Raw genomic sequence first — 21,977 nt, 5'->3', positions numbered from 1 at the left:
GACGTATTGCTTGACCTTGTGTGAACTATAGATTAATATACGTTCTTTTTGTTTTCAAGCATTTCTTTTGAGTAATTTGAAATAAACCCATTTTCTGCTAACAGACAAATGTGAACAGCAGGATTAATTCCATTTTCTATGGCTCCAATCTTCAAGTTCAAAACTTGAATGTGTACATGTGTAACACACATAATCAACCATGCAACAATGTCAATTTCAGCATGTTCAGTGAATGTCATACTCAGTTCAAAATTCTGAAGCTTAGGACAAATCATACACTTTTGTTTTAAATCGGACAATGTTTTCTTATTTGTTTTTACTGCTGAAATTAGTTTTTATGTTATAATAAATAATTATTTACTTTGAGCGATGTATTATTGTTGACCATGAGAGATTCTTTTTGGCATACCCATCAGCTTTTTTGTAATATTACTACGCCTCAAATGTAAATAAACAGAAACTAATATATTTTAAATCGATATAAATGCAATAAATGTGAGTTTTTCTGTCGTTCAAAGCAAAAACAATGTACAAAATCAATTGCAGAATAAAGACACTATACAGTTATTGTCTATTTTTTTTTTATATAAAGTCAACTTAAGAACAAACATAAATTAAAATTATGTTAAAGAGTTTCATTTTTAATTAAAAATAAGTTGAAGTGGCCTCTTCTTGCTCCCTTTGATTATTGAAAAAAATATGTTTGATAAATGCAACAATTCAAATTGTTTAATTTTATATATATATGGATTTACTCTCATGGAAAGTAGGAATTGTTTGACATAAAAAAGAAATCATTGATTTAGTGCTTTGTGGAAGGGGTTTCATACAAGTAAACATAATTATTTGTTTTGTCAAAAAGACAAATTAACACTTTATTTTTATTATCAGACCCTCTTCAGACTGATAGTTAGATAAAAACTTTGAATTCAATATTTTTAACTTTTAATCTTTCCCCATCAACATTAAGAGTGGTATTTTAAAGAGGCAAAACTGATTTTCAGAGCAAAAAGTTTTTGTTGATCTTTATTTTATTGGTAGGGTTGTACAAAGTCTAAAAGCGGCTTATAGTATGGTGATGTTTGGCTGAAAATGTGGGAACCTAGTTTGTGTAATCAGCTCCTCCTCCGTACAGTTTTCAACCCAGATCCCAAACACTTCACAAGAAAATTGCACATATGTTGAAATTGTGCACCTGCTATTATGGAATTGTTTGAGGAATTATTTATTGGTTATAGAGCAACCCCACCATTTAACAAATGTTTGAGTCTTTGATATATTTTTTTGAAAATGGTAGAAAAAATTTATACAAATTTGTCGTTAAGTAATAGAAATATTTGAGTCAGTTTAGTTGATGTTAGCTGAAAGTAAAGCCATTTTTTAACATAAAAACTTACGTTCATTGATGTCTGTATTCCTTGTAAGGTTGTGTTCACTCCCTGGAATGATCCATGCATATTCCATCCTATTCCTTGTAAGGATGTATTAAGTCCATGGACTGTTGTGCTTAATGCTTGAAATGAAGAATTCAGCTCTTGAACTGTTAGTGCAATCTAATAAAAGAAGTTTTTATTAGACATTTTATAATAAAAGAGAAGCGAGTAATGATTCAGTGCAAATTTCATGGTAATTGACTAATTAAAATATATCAGATTGTGTAGCTTTTCAGATGGATGTTTTATCAAAATATTTCCAATCGCTTGTTACCAGATTATAGTCAATGTCATTGGAGTATTATTTTCTTAATAATTCACTTTAATCTTTATACAAATGAACCTTGATGTATTGTAAATACTTATGTTGAAATCTGATAAAGTCAATGTTTTTTGTTAGTCCCTCCAAACTTTTGAATTGTTCAAAGCACTTCTATTTTAAATAGTCATGATTGATAAGAAATCTTAATTATAATTTATATACCATATATATGTGTTTGAATGTTCCCTCAAAGAAAAAAAAGTAAAACTTTATTCCCAAGGCATATTCAAAACGGGGGAAGTCCATAAAAACTGAAAAAAAAACAAACGTTAGTCGCCATCAACCAACAGAGCAAATAAAAAAACAACTCATATTTTTGATAACTTTTTCTTACCAAAATATGACAATTATTTCTAAGTGATATAACAAGTCCATTTATATATTTTCCTGTATTTCTTAATAACATGGTTATACCTGATCCAGCTGCTTGTGAACATCCAAAAGATCAATGAAGTATTTGGTGCAAAGTGGTTCATCCATTGGTCTGTTCTTTATTCTGACCAGTTCATCTTGTTTGCTTTGATCAAGTTGTAGGACAAAACGTGTGAGATGTGGCCACAATGCATCATATTCATGTTTTGTTATGCCACATTTTGTGTTGTGGCTTAAGTAATCATTCTTGTACTGCCTGAGCATTTTGATTGCTTGTTGTTCGGCTGGCCCCAGAGTGCAGCAGTTTAGAAGAATAAGTCCTGCCAGGGTGATGTCAAGATCCTCCAGTTGGACAGATTTAGCTGTATATTTACAGTAACAATAATGTTGACCTGGCCCAGGGTTTTCAGTATACAGCAGGTCCCATTGGCAGTAGGTGATTGGAAGGGTTGGGTTGCTTTTACAGTTACCATTGTCTTTACAGCACTTCATGTATCTGTGTCTTAAATGGAACAGGGTATGGACCAATGGCTGACTGTTAAGATAATCTTTAAAACATCCTACTCCATGGTTAGTGTAATTGTTCTCCAGCTTATGTCTAAACACTGGAGTAACAACTTCTAGTATAGCAGACCCAATAACAAAGAAACGTCTTCGGTCTTCTCTGTCCATAGTTCTAAAATAGATATTATTTCAATACAATATTTCTGAAAACACAAATCTGCAAAAAGAATATTTGATATATAAGCTTAAATTATATTATTATTGTTATACTTCCACCTTTAGTTGTCTGGGAGTTTTTTCAGAGCCAATGGAACCTATCTTAATGATTGTTTACCATAATGAGGACCACCATCTGTAGAGTTATGTATGCAAACTTCTTTGTAAAATTCCTTTTAATGCCCCTGATGTAGTGGTAGGGGCATTAAATTTTACCCTTTTCCGTCTGTACCTCATTCAGTCTGAACGTCCTTATGTCTCTCTGAACGTCCATACTGACGTCAGTGTGTACGTCAAAAATTTGACTTGAGTTGTCGCTTTGTATATATTGAAAAATTGCAGAATTTTCTGTATATTTACAAGCAAATGCATTTTTGTCCCCTGGACATGTTCTTCATTTATTATCACCAGGAGTAAAAATTGAAATAATTGCAGTCGGCTGAATTTATGAATTAGAATATAATTGTTTTCTTCTGAATTGCTGCCCATAGTTTGGGTTGAGGTTTTTTTTTTGGTGTGATTTTGCATTTAATTCCTTCGTCACAACAGGGTCTACTCATTCAGTCACTTTAATTTAAAATTTTGTTCCATGCATTGAAATCCCTTGCCATATGTTTGTGTTTACCTGACTATATATATGATGGCATAATTGAGATATTGTGTAATCTGTATAGGAATATGTTATATAAATGTTAAATAAGAAAAAAAAAACAGCCCACTGCTCTGTTGTGTGGTATTGCAATTACTATTTTTTATACGACGTATATTGGTATCACGTTGTTGTCGTCGTCCGAAGACACTTGGTTTCCGGACAATAACTTTAGTTTAAGTGAATGGATCTTTATGAAATTTAAACACAAGGTTTGAAACCACAAAAGAAAGGTTGGGATTGATTCTGGGGGTTATGGTCCCAACAGTTTAGGAATTAGGGGCCCAAAAGGGGTCAAAATAAGCATTTTTCTAGTTTCCAGACAATAACTTGTGTTTAAGTGTATTAATATCTCTGAAATTATACCACAAGATTCCATACCACAAAGGGATGGTTAGGATTGACTTCGGGGGGTTATGGCTCAAACCATTTAGGAAATTAGGGGCAAAAAAAGGGGGAAAAACAAGGGTTTCCTGGTTAGTGGACAATTAAGACAATTTAAAAGCAGTGTAAGGGAGGTTCTCCAATCACATTTAAAGAACAATGTTGTGCAATTTTGGATTACCTCCCTTACACTGCTTGTAAATTATGTATACAGAAATTTTGTACTGTCTTGAGGTGATTAGCTGTCAATTTAATTAGAAGTTACTATTAATTAATATTAATTTTAGCCATATGTCAATTTCTATTTGAAGACTTTTATGATGTATTTAAATGGGTAATTATAGTTGCAAACTCCATTAGAAATTTGAAATGGGATTATGACCATATCTTGAGGGAATGAAAAAAAATTTAGGAAAAAGGGAAAAGGGGGGGGGGGGGTAACTAAGAAATTGTGGGGGGGACTATTTTTTCTCATTTCAGAAATTAAAAAGAAAATTTCTTCAAATATTATTATTTTTTTTTTTGCAAAAAAAAAAGGGCAGGGTAAAAGTTTTTTTTGGGGGGGAGGTGGGGGGTTGGGTCAATACGCAACAGCATAGTGTATTGCACAAAAAATAAGTTCTTTGACTACAGTTATTCTGTGTCAGAAACCTAGTATGTGTGAAATATTTGATTACAATCCAAATTCAGACCTGTATCAAGCGTGAATATTGTGTCCATATTTTCCCCAACTGTTCAGGGTTTGACATCTGCGGTCGTATCCAGCTGCGCTCAGCGAAGCAATTTATTGTTATTTACAGTATGCTTATTTATGAGTATAAATCTGTAGTTGTGATATATGGGATTTAAAGGAGAAGAAAAGGTTGATATGGACATTAATATCCATTAATTTAGTTACTCCTTGTACAGTAAATAAGAAATTTGCTACTGTCAGTTGGCTCGTATTTGTGTTTCTTTTTGTTTTTTTGTGTGTTTTTTTAGCATTAAAAATATGTGAAAGTTTTGAACTTGACGACTGGTACTGATCCAGGATTTATGGGTGCTAGGGACTGCTTTTAAAGGAATACAACAGTCAAATTTTTAATTGTTTTAAAGCTATATTGATTGTAAAGTGGCATTTGAAATTGAAATTATTCTTATATTTGATAATAAATTGATAGGAAGGTATTTTATTTCAAGTGCTCAATCCAAAATTCAAAAAGTGTCATGGCCAAACTGGAAAAATTTCTTGTCAGTTTTTTAAGGAATATGTAAATATTAGAATGAACATAGTGTGCTTATATATGAGGCCAGTAAAAGAAGACAAAGACATATTTATTTTCATGAAATGTTATGGTAATCAGATATACAAATTTGCCAGCTATGGTTCCAAATAGCACTAACAAGTTAATCTCAATCACTGATATTGATTTATTTATTCTCCCCTCACCCAACAAAGTCAGGGAGGGGAAAATAGTGATTTGTGGTTTGTCTGTTTATGTGTTTGTTTATCCTTCTAGCTGAAGTTTTTTAACGAGGTCCAGATCAAAGCAATACAAATTATAAATGAATGATGTATTTAGTAAAGGTCTACACTCACACTATATTACACTGGCCTTCACTTAACACAGGAATGTCTGTAGTTAAGTTTTATGTTAGGTCTAGACTTTAAAAACCATCAGTTAAACAGAAATGATTTTGTCATTTGAAGAATTGTGTTGGGTCACCTTAATCTTTATTTTTATGCATGAATGACTTTGGTCAAATTTTCTGTTTAGGTCATATTCTAAACAACTACAAATCGTAATTGAGTAATGATCCTTTATCAGTTAAAACCTACCGTGCAAGACCCTCGTGGGTAGTTAAGGTCATTTAACCCCCTAGTTTTATCAGTTGATGCATTATGTATAGGGACAAAGGTCCAGTCTAAAATGACCTTGACACCCACTAGTATTTAAAACAATTTTAATCCACTCTTGTTTCTGATAATGTCTGAATTTATTGAAATTCTTAAATGATGAGTTTTCATTTAATTCACTGTGTGAAGGCATGACATCACATCGACTTTTTGGACTTTTCTTCCATATATTCATGTTTAAATTTTATGTCAGAATAATATATAGATGTTTCTATATGTCGTGATGATGAAGTAGCACAAACATTCCAGCTTTAATGGTATATTTATTTATATGCTATCTACTTATTTAATCTTAAAAGAACTTTTTAGTAATATATATAGTGATTGGAATTTCCTTTAAGTCAATATATTCTACTATTATTGAGTGTCATATAACTGTATATGTCAAATGTGAGATAAAGTTCAATTGAGCCTCTTGTTTTGGGGTTTCACTGGCAGATCAATACTAAATGTTAAATTGATTTTATTTTAGTGTTAATATTTCAAAGTATTTTAACTTTCACTTTTAGTTTTATTATACATGAATCATATTATACACTTAAATAAACAATAATCTATATTGATGCATAATAGCTATATAGAAGTTTTGTTTTTGTTAATATTTTTCTGAATTACCTTTTACATTAGTTTTAAATAATCTTTTCTTTCACTTCCCAATTTAAGAAAATGGCTGTCTATTATTATTGGAATTTCCCTTTGCTATTTTTTACCATGTCAGATGATATGCATTGAAAGGGAGTTAACTCAAATTCTTTACTTGGCTACAAATCATTTTGTTGGATTGCACTTAAATTAGTACAAGGGTAGCTACGGTATATTGCTGCTATGATCTTTAGCTGAAGCTGTTACATCTAATGTCTGCTGGTATGACGTTACAAAATATTTGAACTCTTAATATATATAGTTCTTTAAGTAAAAACAAAATTACCTTGATCATCATTTATTGTCCTGAATATGTATGGAATATTTTAAACTATGAAGACAACAATCAAATAATTAATTATTATAACCCTGTTTGAAAAAATATGGAGTTCACTGGTTTATATCTGTATGTCTGTCCTTCTGTTGTCTCATCAAATTAATGACTTATTGTAATTGTTACTTAAAATCCTTTATGTAAAATGTCTGAAATTCTTTGTCCTGAATGGTTCTGGTCATAATTTGTTTAAGGTTTCCCGCAGTTGCCAGCTGTAATCTTTTGCCTTCCATGACAAATTGTATTCTAACTGAACTATTTATAATTATTTTCAGCTACTTCAGACAGAAAATTTAGACTTAAAACTAACGCCATATAAAGTATTAGCAACAAGCAGCAAACATGGTAAGTGAATTATATAATTATACTCCACGTTAAAAGCGTTTGCTAGTTTGAAATCACACTGTACATCCATTTGACTTTACAGAACAAATTCATACTTGGTCAGCAGCTTAAAATACCAGTAGATGAGTTGCTAAGTATGTGGAATTTTTTCCCTGTAAAACACCTGCATCTTGTTTCCCCATACTTTTAACTTCACTGTACAGAAGAGAATGACATGGTATCATACTTTTTTCATATATTTTTCAGCTGAATTTAAGTATTCCTTATGGGACATTTCTTTATATTTTAAATGTAATAGCTTCCAAAATATGTTCACATGGTGATGTACTGACTGAAAATAATTTAAAGCTTTAATTTTATTTTTCCTTGCCATTGTATTTTGTCATCAACTTTTAACAATAATAAATTGTAACATGCAAGTGCTTTTTGGATCTGTGAGACAACTCCTTACTGTTTGCCAATATTTACAATTTAATGTGTTGAATAAGAAATAATATTTTTGTCACAGTTTCAGATACATTGATTTAATAGAGGGGATATCCTTAGCATGACAATAGATGCATTTTTATTAAACTTTTAGAAGGTGAAGCTGTGCATTTATCTGTAATTCAGCAGTATTATTTTTTGGCTGGGTTGAGTCCAAAAGTAGCTAATAGCATGGGGAAGTTGGGTAGATGGGTGGCAGGACTGGCTGTGAAATCAACTCCTACAGTTTTCAACCCCGATTCGTTAAACTTCCCATGAATATTGCATATATGCAAAAATGGTGCACCTGCTATTATGGAGTTATTTCAGGATTTTCAGTCATTTTTCCAGACTGGAACGAAGTTATTTTTCAGCAAAATTTATGAAAAAGGGTACAAGTTTTCAAATTCTTCTTCACCTTGGTGTAATAGCACTACCCTATAAACTTTTCACATTGATTAGTCCCAAATAATGGAATCTGGCTATTTGAGACTTTGACCCCTTTTGAATTATATATTTGTTTAATCTAGTAATCTAAAACAAGTTTATTATTAACTTATTAATGGCCAGTAAATAATGACCAAGGACCAACAAGTCCTCTAATGATCTTTTGTTTTCTTTAAACAAGGAAGATATACATTGGGAAGATTGGGTTAAACTGGTGTAATGATGTAATATCTTTGAAAAAGTGGTTAGATATAATTTTGATTACTTCTAAAAATCTTATTAAGGAGCAAAAAAGCTTGATTTCTAATCAACAAGAACCGTTTTGCTTGTGAGAAGGAAAAATCAATTAATAAAATGATGTCAGAAAGGAAGATGGGATTTTGTCTATGACAATTAGAAAATATCTGTGATCATTTATAACACAGATATATTCAAAATGTTCAACCAAATCCAGAGTATATATGCCAAAATTTCACTACAGCTATAATGAGTATATTTTCACATTGAGATTTAAAAATTTTAGAAATAGAAGACTCTTTATAGATGTATACATTTTCTTACACAGGTTTTGTTCAGATGATTGAAGAATGCCTACCTTTAGCAGAACTATTAGCAACAGATGGGACTTTACATAATTTTCTAAAGAAGCATGCTCCAATGGAAGGAGCAGCCTATGGTATCTCACCAGAGGTCATTGACAACTATATTAAAAGTTGTGGTAGGGTTTAATTATGTGCTGTAGACACTCTTTATTTGAAGATGTTGCTATGTATCTATACTACTAATATAAGTTATATGGTTTGCTACTGACACCCTACAGATCCATACAGGGTTAGTAAAATCCATAGGGGGTGAGGCCGAAGGCCGAATTTCCTATGGATTTTATTCACCCTCTATGGTCTGTAAGGGGTCAGTAGTGAACTGTATAACGAATTTATCGCACGCTGGACTTTTCTGCTGCGTTTTGTAGAAAAATAAACAATGAAATACAACAACATTAATAGATGACGTCACCATTAACAGTAGACATGACGTCATGAACCCCTTATGAAATTTACTAACCCCCTACAGATCAACAGAGGGTCACCATGTGACGGCCTTAAACTAATCACAACATGATAATTTATCCATGGTGCGATAAAGGATGAGACCGATTTCATTGAGCCGCAACTCCTCTGAAACCATACAAAGTCGGAAATATTTGTGATATGACGTATAAATGTAGTGTTTTGTACTTCCTAAATTTGTCTTTGAAACAATCTTTTTTGCACAGAAAACGCCAATTCTTGAGAAAATATCCAAATTCGAAGACCGTTATTGATCCGTGTTTTATTCGCTTTCTCGCATGCTCAGTCGACGTACTGCCCACGAAATCTATTATACTAAAATAACGAGGTCATGAACTGTGTCATTATACAGGGATTAATACTACTAAATTCAATCTTTGTCACATGAATTTTCCGGTTGTAGTAAGAAAATCAGGACGGGTTCAAACTGAAAGAATTTGATAGCAGAGAAAACTATGCACCTTATAATCCGCACGACTTTCAGATGACAATATGAATACTAAAAATTCAGGCTTAAAATAAGGCGTAGGTACTTTAATTTTGTCACGGATCCGTGATGTCGCGGGTAATTTCTAGTTTCATGTATTGGAAGAGAATTGGTCTTAAAAAGGCAAAATAATCATGGATCAGATTGATCCTCATGATAAAGGTCCTGAGGTTACATTTTCTTTTAAATAAGAAACATAGTTTTTGACCAAACAGTAGATCATTGTTACCTAATTTCTGTCTTATTGATACATTTTATGTTTACCATTTTAATACTGAATCAGAAACCGTAAGGTGGGAAATTTTTAGTGAAGGCTTCTTTCTTTGCTTATTTTGCAAAAACATTAAAAATTTAAGAATTTAAACTTTGCAAAAAAAAAAAAAGGTTCACAGCATTACTTTGTTTTCATTCAATTACATATATTTAAACTACCTGCATTTATCATGATGATTGGATTTGATACAATATAGTGGAATATTAGTTTTTTTAATACTTACACCTATATATCATTAAAGTAACTAGATATCCTGCATTTGTCATGATTTACCATAGAATAAGATCAAATTGCTGACAGACTCCCTCTAAAACTAATGAAATCTATACTTTTGCATTAACCATGATACATACATATTATAATTTCACATGTACACATTTTGGTACCTATATATTTATATAAATTAATAAAATGTTGAATAACACACAATCTACTTGCTATAAAAATATCACCCAGTTTGGGGATTCCTAATTTCTAATTGATCCGAGAGACTTTAGTTCTAGTTGTAATATTACCATACTTTTCAATTCCCAAATATTGATTAAGAATATTAAAAACTCAGTACAAGATTCATAAGATAATATATTCCTACCAGCTATTTCAAAGAGTGCTATAATTATAATCTTTGTTGGAAACCATATATCACCTGCAATAGTGGAACAGAATATCTTAATCTTTCTCAACAAGACACAGGTTTGAAATTGAGCAATGTGTTATTGCTTTCTCTACTAGAGGAGTGTAATTGAGCTAACGTTTTGTATGGGTAATAGCAATTCTTGGTGAACTTTGTAACTGCAAATAACTATACAGTAAACTATGATTACTCCTTAAGAGTAGTTATGATCTGGAAAATGAAAAGGTGTAGTATATATATATAGTTAACATTTTTATCTTTATTACAGCTGGTTACTGTGTAGTGACATATTTACTAGGTGTTGGTGACAGACATTTAGATAATTTACTTCTGACAAAAAATGGTAAGTAAACACAACAACAAAGCATTACAAAATATGAAAAGTATGGGATTAAATGTGATTATTTAAGGAATGACTGTAATTTTTTTTCTGTCTATGAAGAAATAACATCAAAAATGTGGTGCACACTGAATAACCCGAGTCGTGGGTTATTTTAAAGTCTGCACCACATTTTTTATGTTATTTCGAATAGACAGAAAATTTTTTACAGTCATTTCTTATAATTTAATTCTAAATTCCATTTTAAACCGGAGTAAACCATATAAAAACGTTAATGACGTCACGGTCACATGACAAAATTATGTCTATGAGCTGATAAACAAAACAACGTCAGCCAATCAGAAGACGTGTTACATCCAAAATTAAATTATAGGAAATTGAAATGCTTATTTTTTTTTTAATTTCTGGTAAAGTATGGTGTTATATTGGATATCAATATTTCTAAGATCATTTATATACGTCTAGACGCCTTTTGGTCTTTTTTTGTGTTGTTATGTTGCTGTCTTATTGGGGTATTGCATTCATCTATTATTCAAACAAAACAAAACAGTATAAAGCAGAAACTTGAACAGGGAGATCCTTGATTTTTTAAAAAGATTAAAAATACTTAAATATCCTTGTTGCAAAATGGAGTTGACTGATTCAAGAAAACATGCTTGTGGTATTGTTCAAAGTAATTCCTGCCTAATGTTAAATTAATTATGAAACAAAAAATGATTAGAAATCAATTAACTGTTATATTTTACTGCTTCTTTTATTTATTTTCAGAAAAAAAACTATTCCATGTAGATTTTAGTTATTTAATTGAACGTGTTGCTATATTTTAGTTTCGTTTATTTCTAGGAAAATTATTCCTTGTAGATTTTGGTATAATACTTAGATTCTCTGTTATATTTTTACGGTTGGTTTCATTTATTTCCAGGAAAATTATTCCATTTAGATTTTTGGTTATTAATTTTAATTGAACATGTTGCTATATTTTACTGTTTCGTTTATTTCTAGGAAAATTATTCCATGTTGATTTTGGTTATATACTTGGACGTGATCCAAAGGTTCTTCCACCACCAATGCGACTAAGCAGAGAAATGGTAGATGCCATGGGAGGAACAAATTCTGATCATTTCCATGACTTCAAGAAACACTGTTACACTTCATTTCTTGCACTAAGAAGGTAAATGAATTGGATTGTTTGTTACCATGATAATGATTGAAGAAAGATATGAACCAGTTGCATGATCATTTATTGAAGATCTTAAAGAACACATAGTCACCTTTTAGTTGAAGATAGATACATATTGACTGTATGGCACAGGAACAATTTATATTGCATTATTATTGATTATCCATTATGAGGCACATGTGAAATCATGTTCATTGAATGCTCATTGTGGCGGAATGGTAGAGAAGAGATACAGTATATTATGTAGCCATTGATTGGTTGAGAGTAGGAACACAAATTGTTTTTGAAGTATCTTGTTGGTGGAAGATAGAAGTACATGATATATTAGCATAATAATCACAATCATATTAATGCATTTAGGTGGTCTGTACATACACCTACAGACCTTCTAAAATTCAAACTGACCATTATTCCGTGCGTTCATCGTGTATCGTGCGTGTTGCGTGCGTGTATCGTGCGTGTATCGTGCGTGTACCAATCGTGCGCTCATCATTCATCGTTCCGTGTATTTTCCGTGTAACGTGCGTGCATCGTGTATTCTTAATCGTGTATGGTGCGTGTATCGTGCGTGTATCGTGCGTGTATCGTGCGTTCATCAATCATTCATTCTTAACCGTGTATCGTGCGTTCGTCAATCGTGTATAACTGTGTACATCAGATAACGTGCATTTGTCAAACGTTCATCTCTAAGCGGGTAACGTTCATTCATTGCGGTTTTTATATGATAGACGGTTATCAAAGCTTATATTTTATCTCACGGTTAAAGTGTATATATATATGTTCCGACTTTAAATAAAATTTACATTCATACTTACTTTCTTGTGAACACTTAATTAACTTCATCGTACAAAACGTTCATACAGATTCATGAATTTTTGTGTAAAATTTATTTATCATCTGTAAACATTTCATGGTTATTCAGTGAATCTTGGCTGGGACTGACACATTTTAATATAATGATACATGTTCTACGTACAAACAATAACATGGTGACATTTCTACGACATTACAGTTAAAATTGGAATTTCTATTCAACTGAGCGAAATGGGCTTAAAAATATACTGTTGGCCAAATGTTATTTGCTAAAAAATATTCCGCCAATTACAAACAACAGTGCTTTTGCAAAATTTAGATGTGGGGTAGTTCCACTAAAAATAGAAACTGGAAAGTATGAAAGAAAAGAAGTCCACGAGATAACATGTGTTGTAGCTCTACTATTGAAGATGAACTTCATGTCATTTTAAAATGCCCATTATATGTAGATTTAAGACAAATTATGATACATTAAGCTAAACATTTTAATGAAGATTTTAACCTTTAATTTTATATTTTTATTTAATAACGGCAATGTTGCTGCTATAGTTGCCAAAACATCAACAATATTTCATTGAAAAGAAACGGCATTTTATTTCCTAGTTCTCAAAGAAAAAATGTTTTATTTTCATATAGTACAAGTGGACACTGTAAATTTTAAATGTAAATGAGTAAATATATTGTGTCTTAAAAGTCTCTCATTATTCTTTTTAAGATTGGTACATACAATGAAAATGTTTTAATGTTTTATGTTTATTTCTGTGATTCTCATTTTATGTTTGTATGTGGTGAGACTATAATAAAATATTGAATCAGTATTAACATGATTAATGTTCAACTTGAGTCATTTCTCCAATGTTGAACAATGCAAGATTATAATTCTTCGCTTATTTGGCAAATTCATATTCTACTAAATATTCAAACATTTAAGTTTTGGTAAATACCATTACAAATATAATTTTTGTCTTCGTTTCTGATGGTCACGTGCACGTAAGGTTATTCCATTGAGAAAATACATTATACAAGATTGTCGGGTAAATGTGGATTGCGGATTAAGATTTTAGATGTCAAACTTGAATTAACAAATTAAACTGAGGCGAATTTAACACGAATATGTATTTTCTCTTGAACAGTGTTTTTATTCTCTGTTCTTTATTTTCATTTAAAATAAGCTAAATATGTTTTGTGGAAAATTGAATACAAATAAACATATGTATTGGAAGGCATTTTTTTAATTAAACAAGTATAAGATCACGCAAATATATCCCGTATTCCTTAAGAAGGATTTTATTAAATTGAGGAACTTTTTAAACTTGAAATTGTGTTTACGAGTTTAAGATATTCTTTTTTATTTAATTTTTTTGATAAAATAGTTAAATATATTGTATTATCATAATAAGTCTTTATTTAAATGGAATAAACATGGAACGCTTTCACAGATTCACTTTTCATTGTGTTCATGGTTGCATATCAAGGACACCGTTTTTAATGTATGTCGAAAAGATTAATATCCGAAAAAATAATTCACAATAGTACTTTGTATTAAAGAATGACGGATTATTTTACCATGGGGTATTTTTTGTTCCGTTACTGAGGACATTTTTTTGTCCTTTATGAATCCATATGACAAATTTGACTCCAGTAAGGATAAATTTTATCTTATAGAAAAATCGGTAGTTTTTATCCGATAGATTTTGTGTTCATCTTTATCGGATATAAAAGATTGAAAAATACAAACAATTAATTGAAGTTTCGTATGCATCTATCACGATCCAGCAACTTTTGACTAGTATAAAGGGTTGCCTTGGTTTTATAGCTCAAAACGGTATTATTTGTTTTGCTTTACATTGGGTTAAATAATGAAATGTATGTTTCAGAAATTTACACAAGTTTGATTTCGGCTTTGATTCCCGGGGACACTGTCGTTTACAGTAAAAGACGAAAATCTACACATGTACGTTCTTATAAAAAAGAAGTTGTGGTATGATTGCCAATGTTCATCATTATATCATAATTAGTGTACTCCCCCTAATAATGAATCTATAATATATGCCACTGGACGTTAAACGATCAACTATTAATTCATCCATCTTATCCTTTTAGTTTTGTGATAATTTGCATATCAAATACATGAAACAACAGGGGCGGATCCAGCGATTTTAAAAAGGGGGTTCCCAACCCAGGGCAAAAAGGGGGGTTCCAACTACATGTCCCCATTCAAATGCATTGATAGTCCAAAAAAAGGGGGGTTCCAACCCCCTGAACCCTCCCCCTGGATCCGTCACTGAACAACTGCAGAGTTTCACTAAAGTTAGAAGGCCGATATTATTGCACATATAAAACAGACATTAACATCGATCCCTACGTTTTGATCCCCTCACAAAACAACACTTTATAAATTTCATGCATCTATAACGCTTTTCTGGATTTACTTTCACTAGGAACGCTCAATGCTAAATATTTGAAAGCCAAAGAATGTATAAAATAGATAGGAGTGTAGAGCTATATGACCAATAAAGGGCCTATACACATTCACAACATTCTGTGTACTATTTATGTGTCTGTCCAAAGTCAAAAGCACGTAGTTCAGTGGTTTTCGTAACATCAATTCTGTTATATACATGTATTTGGGCTTTTTTTGTGGCAAGATACATGTAGCTTTGAAATAAAGAAGGCCGTTAGTTTGCTCAATTGAATTGTTTCATATTTTTTTCATGTCGGGGCGGGGCCTTTAATAACCGACTTTACAGTTCCCGTATTTTTTCATTATTGAAGGTCGTATAGATATAACTGCTAGCATTCCTCTTGATTTGAACTTTCTTGAATAGTTGACTCACTAGCAATTATACCACATTTTCTTATTTTTACATAAGCCTTCAATCCATCAAAAGCCAATTTAGTCTGCTGTAGCTGAAACCTACGTTTCTTAAAAAAAAAATCTAAATTTATATACTGACAATTTAAGACATGTTTGTCATATATATCTGTTCGTGATATAAGTGTCAAAATATTTTAGCTATGAAGATGTGTAAACCCTTGAATAAACCCTATTTCTTTGGGCAATACCTACGGGAATTAAAATAATAAAAACCATTATTAGAAAATCGGAATATATATGTGTGTATGACTCGGAGGTTCAATGGAGATCATAAAGTTTGATGGCCACGCGTGAAGTGCGGTTGTCTGCGCCGAAGTGCGATGAGCTGTTCGATGGTTTGCGATGGTTTATAACGCGGGATACCTAGATTAAAGTCTACAGATGTGCAATTATTATGAGCAGTATATTTGTTTCAATGTCAGTATATAAAGCATTTACTAGTGTTATTGTCTATGAATGTAATAGTTAAAGTTGCCGCGTACTAATTTAGAGATCGTCCTATTTGATGTTTTGCATGTGGAAATTATTCTTGCTTCAACATGTATCTTTACTTAATTTGTTCCTGTAATGAGATCATCATTTACCGTTATATAATCATAAGAATAGTTTCACGGTGGACCCGTATGTATTGAGGGAATGACACTTCATCGTACGTAAAAACAAATCTTTCGTATATTTCCCGTTTCACAGTCCTACATGTATATTGAATTTTACCCACAACTCAGAAAGTTGACCAGCGCGGGGTATGCTTAAACCTCTCATTCTAGATGTCAGGTAACTTACTCGTGTTAATGTTGGATTGCTGTCTGATTGACGAATATTCGTCATTTTATATATATATATAACAAACAAATTTAAATTATATATATATATATATATATATATATACATTTAAATTTGTTTTTTAGGGATGCATCCAGTTGCACCTTTTCATTTAAAATATATTTCCGTGAAGTAATCTCAAAAGATTACTCACTTCAATAAAAAATAAATAAGGGAAATGAAACCTCTTCTCGCATGTTGCACTTTGTGTAATTGTTCTCTTCGACAAAATACTGCCTTGAACTCAATTTTGGTATAAATATAAAGAAGCCACATTTGGTTCTTAAATGGATATTTTTTAAACACCTAATCTAGGTAAAGCCTATCTCTTGATATAGGCTCTTAAATTCGGCAACTTTTAGAGACCGACCGTGCTTGGGCTGTATAGCCAGTCAAGGTAGCTAAACTCTCATTATCCGTTTAGAGATTTTCTTAAAATACGATGGTTACTGTCTCATTAGAAACTAAAACCTTATCAAATATGGTGGCCTTCGGCTGTCATCTGCTCTTTTCGGGTTGTTGTCTCTTTGACATATTCATCATTTCCATTCTCAATTTTAAAATAACTAAAAATATGATAAACAGTTGTCAGATCAATATTCATTTAACAAGCCAGTGCGTTGATACAAAAAACAAATTTTAGGAAATGTTATATTTACATATATTTAAATGTGAAATGTTTTGTAGATATGTGTCTCATAAGCCAATCTTATGGCTGGGTACTGATTGTTTTAATGTATATTTTTATTATATCATTGTATAATGTTCAATCAGTATGTGACACAATAATAAAATAAAATTTATTATATATGATACAGGTTATATTCTACTGAATTTACTATATCCGTTATTATTACGTAATTATATAAGTCCCGTGTCCAGGTAAAAATAACAATTTGTGGTTTGTATGTCAGGTGAAAGTGACAACGGGTGGTATGTATACTAAAATGTTTATCGTCTTCCATTATACATGAGGGTGTGGATGGGGGTTTATAGAAAAGAAAATTATTGACCAAAAAATAAAGAATACAAAAAATAACCAGACAAATATATAGAAAAGAAAATGATGAGGTACAAGAATATATGGAATAAAGAATGATCGACAAAAGGTATAACGATTAGAAAAAATTGCCTAAAATGATAGAATACAGAAATAATGAATCCCTATTCAGACCCTCATTATCTGACGATGACATTTAGCTTTAGGACAATTATGGGCATGTGATACAGTTTTAGAACCACAGTGATTTTTTTTACAAAAGTTCACATATATACAAGCTAATTTTTACAAAATCATTTTGTATATGTAATAAAAATTATATCTTCATGTGCTAAATTTAAAAGACAAATGGGTTTGAATTATTCGACTATTACTTATAACATTTCGGTTTCTTGGACATTTTTGTCCTTTGAACAGACATCCTTAACTTTTTTGTTTCAAAAGATAAAGAAGATATGCGGATTTCGGTAAAGAGATTAGGAATATCTTCGTTACAAAATTGGGCTCTACATTTGTTAATATTTAATTTTTGTGAAAAGAAATTGATACAAGAAGAAAAAACGGTATTTTTGTTGTATATTTATCTAGTTAAAAAAAAGTCGGTAATTTCTTCATTAAAGTTGCAACGAATAATCTTCATACAGTATCAAGCAAAATGTCAGGTCTAAAATGAGGGGGCCATAACTGATAACACTTTTTCCTTAAAAAAAATGAAAAAATAATTATTTGGATAAGAAAATAACCCAGATATTTAGATATATTAGAATAAAAATATTTTTTTAATTTTTTAAAAATCATTTAATATTCATCGGTTTATGATTAAATGAAAAATATAGAAAATTGTAAAGTGTTTTTAAGGAAGGAAAATAATGTTTGTCCCGAGAAAAAAGCCCCCCCCCCCTATAAGTGCTCATTAATTTACCTAAGTGGGGGCTTAAATTTGGAGACCGATCGCGAGGCCTGACTGCCATAAACAACAGATAACGAACAGCAAACAGTGGATACACCAATTGATATGTATGAAAGACAACGGCGGACACAAAATGATTGCACTGAATAATTTCAACTACCATTGAGATCGTTTTTTTTTTTCAAATCTCCTTATCAAATTAGAAATGCATTTTAAAAAACCTTGGGATATCTTTTACAGTTTGGAATTGGAATTGGAATTAAAAATTGCATTTCCCAAAGAGTTTCAGGTAAAACCCCGAGAATCTCACCTCCTAGAAATTTGAAGTGCCAGGATGTTTGAAATATGTATGAATTTTATTACATACTTTAAATTGTATAAGGAATATAAAAAGATTCAGTATGTTTACTGTACAAACAAACAGCAGACACCAAGTGATGGATACAATTGTGGCTTATTTTGTTTAATGTATTTTTACTGAGAGCAAAATTTGATTGATTGATTATTCAGTGGTTGTTTAAACGTCCAGTGGCAAAAATTTCATGCATATTCAGGACGAAAAGTCGTTTCAGAAGTATATTATGAAGTATTTGGTATTACAAATGTTTAAATTTTCTCATTATTTGGTAAATTTCATTTTCTTAGCTATTTCTAATTAATTTGTACGAATCAGATTTTTCTGACAAATTATATATTTTGCTCTAAATTAACTCATACGATTCTGATAATATAAGGAACATTGTAACTTAAGTAAAAAAAAAAAAAGAGATTATGATTGTTTAATCAGTTGTAATGTAAGTTCGCTCGTGTCTGTCGGATCACTGATTTTCGGCAATATCAAGAAAAACCGGCACGTTCCAAATATTGTTCAACTACTCATTTAATGGTGATTCTTTTTCTTTAAAAATTGTTATAAAAATCTATCTATCTCTACCATAGTATGAAAACAGAGTACAAGTAACACGTCCTTTCTAGTCCTTAGTGGCATATTATAAGTCCTTAGCAGTGTTTAGACGTAAAGGCAGAAAACAGTCGAAGGCCACCAATGGGTAGAAAATCCCGCACCGAAGGCGTTTTTCAGCTGGTCCCTAAACAAAAATGAATTTTAGTTCAGTGATAATGGACATCATACTAAACTTCGAAACATACAAATATTTCCTAAATTCCGGAACGTAAACATATGATAATTAATTAGTTAAGGTTACAAATTTAGGCAGATAAAAAGAAGGGGGTGGGGTTGGGGGGGGGGGGGGGGGGGGGTCAATGCATTTGAATGGGGACATATGGTTAAAACCACCCCTTTTATCCTGGGTTGAGAACCCTCTTTTTAAAAATGGCTGGAATCGCATCTCTTTAAAACGTAGCAATTTATAAATTATTTATATTAAGTAGAATTATAAAATCGATGAGTTTTATAATTTGACAACACTCATTGATATTAGAAATACTATGCTACAATTAATTTATCGTTCATTCGTCAATGAATCATTCACCGTGCGTGTATCGTGCGTGTATCGTGTGTTCATCATTCATCGTGCATCGTGCGTGTATCGTGCGTTCATCATTCATCATTCATTTTTCGTTAATCCTCCGTGTAACGCTCATCGCTCATCGTGCGTGTATCGTGTATCGTGCATTCACCGTGCGTGTATCGTGCATTCACCGTGCGTGTATCGTGCGTGCGTGTATCGTGCGTGTGGTCAGTTTGAATTTTAGAAGGTCTGTATGTCATATATAAACAGGTTCCATTTATTCAATGACTGGACTTGGATTTATTCTGACTTTCTGGTTCCTTTTAGATTCAAAATGTTCTGTATCTATCTGAGTGTTTTTCCATCAAAAGTTGAAAAAAAACCACTTGTATATTATGTCAGGGGAAATATTTACGTTGATTTAAACTAGGTATTTCTTCCTTTTATTGTACAATTAGACTAATGTTTTAAAATGCAAGTATTTTTATCATTTTTATTTCAAACTTTTGAATTGGGAGGCTGCTTCTGAGACTCCTTTAACCCTTTCAACGCTACACAAAAAAATAGAAAAATGGCTGCTGCTGCTGCATTTTTTTTTGTGTTCATTCATTAGAACAGTAAATTCCTTTTCAGACTGCTGTATCTTTTTTATTATTAGAGATACAGACAAAGTTAGTGCATGAAAAATGCTCAGGAGAGCATGAACTGTAATGTTATGCAATTATTTTAGTAAAATTTTCATCAAGCTACCTGCATTTTCATGTAATTAACAGGTAAAAGGTGTAAATTATTGTATTTGTGTTGAATTTTGAATAAAAACAACTTTTAATCTTCATTTATTTTGTTGTTATATCTGCCATATAATAAAGAAGACACCAGTTGCTCGATTCCGTAGCGTATTTGCACCATACAAAATGTATAATGTAAACGTGGCGCAAATAAGTGGCTCCGTCCTCAAATTTTCAGTCAACCTCTGTTTCCCCCACTTTTTCTACGTCTCGAAAAGATCAATCAAATCATATTTCCCACACGAATTGAATGTAATTAACACATTGAGATAACGGGAAACCTTTTAACTATTCCTCGTTTTCAGTTTCACCATAGAAATGCTGAAATATTTCCATATTTACAGCGTCTTTTTCGATTTCCGCCATTTGCATTTGTCAAAATATTTTTTTAAACTTTTCTTCTACTGCATGCTTTTACCATTAAAATTCCCACGATTTCAAGCGCAAAAGGGACCTTGTATATCCTCGATTTATACGAGCAAAAATTAGAGAGGACCCGAATGAAAACTGAATGGTTAAGAGTCTGGATGAAAAATCCATCGTAATCGCGACATATGCCGCGAACAGCAGTGGTGGGCGGCATACGTCATCGCGGCATATGCCTTGTATAGCGTTGAAAGGGTTAATGTCTACTCTAAATATTTTGCAAGAATTAATTGTTTTTGTAGTGGTTACTCTTGTATTAGATAACATTTATCTAGATAAGACAAGGAAGCATACACTGTCTTATATGTCAAATAAACTTCTCAATTGTTGGCCTTAAATGGCTATCTTGAAAGGAAAATGTATAAGTGAGCTTTTGAACCTTATTTACAAATGAGCATTGATATGGTTCCATAAGGATACAATATAAATTAAAATATCATTATCAATTAGATCTGAAATATATAGATTTTTGTCGATCTTTAAAAAAATTTTTAGCCAAATTGTTATGCTGATGTATTTTTGCTGTATATTTACAGGTCTGCCAATTTGATATTGAACTTGTTTGCCCTGGTTGTAGATGCCAGCATTCCTGATATCGCATTAGAGCCTGATAAAACTGTGAAAAAGGTAATGGCATTTTGTTTACAAAGATACTTGAATCATTTGATTAGTTGATTGCTAGAGATGCTGTGGCTGCCTTTCTCCATTTGACAGTCCAATGTACATACTTTGAAACATGTGATTTTTATACAACCGCAAAAAAATTGCGTTCGTATATTGCTATCACGTTGTCGTCGCTTTAGTTTAAGTGTATGGATCTCTATGAAATTTTAGCAAAAGGTTCAAAACCACAAAAGGAAGGTTGGGATTGTTTTT

General features: G+C 31.6%; 2 protein-coding genes across 11 annotated transcripts in view; one reads left to right on the top strand and one right to left on the bottom strand.

Annotated features, from left to right (window-relative positions):
* The window catches only part of LOC127734608 (uncharacterized), a 120,788-nt gene that overhangs the window by 68,214 nt on the left and 30,597 nt on the right, over window positions 1-21,977 (bottom strand). For 3 of the 7 annotated variants that reach the window (XM_052244576.1, XM_052244572.1, XM_052244579.1), the window contains exon 1: window positions 6,393-6,465. The exons of 1 other annotated variant lie outside the window; for it this stretch is intronic. Coding sequence is in view for 3 of the 6 variants with exons in the window: in XM_052244573.1 (XP_052100533.1) it covers window positions 1,398-1,553; window positions 2,170-2,799 (786 nt within the window). In the remaining 3 variants the exon portion in view is untranslated. Of the gene's footprint in view, window positions 1-1,397; window positions 1,554-2,169; window positions 2,804-6,392; window positions 6,474-21,977 lie in introns of those variants that run through there. 3 more of the 7 variants (XM_052244573.1, XM_052244571.1, XM_052244577.1) reach the window with 2 other exon arrangements.
* The window catches only part of LOC127734602 (phosphatidylinositol 3-kinase catalytic subunit type 3-like), a 123,842-nt gene that overhangs the window by 96,695 nt on the left and 5,170 nt on the right, over window positions 1-21,977 (top strand). The window contains exons 18-21 of one of the 4 annotated variants that reach the window (XM_052244558.1): window positions 8,576-8,728; window positions 10,741-10,815; window positions 11,815-11,983; window positions 21,638-21,728. The exons of the other annotated variants lie outside the window; for them this stretch is intronic. Of the exons in view, the coding sequence (XP_052100518.1) occupies window positions 8,576-8,728; window positions 10,741-10,815; window positions 11,815-11,983; window positions 21,638-21,728 (488 nt within the window). The remainder of the gene's footprint in view (window positions 1-8,575; window positions 8,729-10,740; window positions 10,816-11,814; window positions 11,984-21,637; window positions 21,729-21,977) is intronic. 4 annotated transcript variants of the gene reach the window in all.

This window comes from Mytilus californianus, unplaced genomic scaffold (genome assembly GCF_021869535.1).
Source record: "Mytilus californianus isolate M0D057914Y unplaced genomic scaffold, xbMytCali1.0.p SCAF_3, whole genome shotgun sequence".
Taxonomy (NCBI): Eukaryota; Metazoa; Mollusca; class Bivalvia; order Mytilida; family Mytilidae; genus Mytilus; species Mytilus californianus.
Note: the sequence above shows the minus strand (reverse complement) of the source record. Positions and strands in the feature narration are given on the sequence as shown.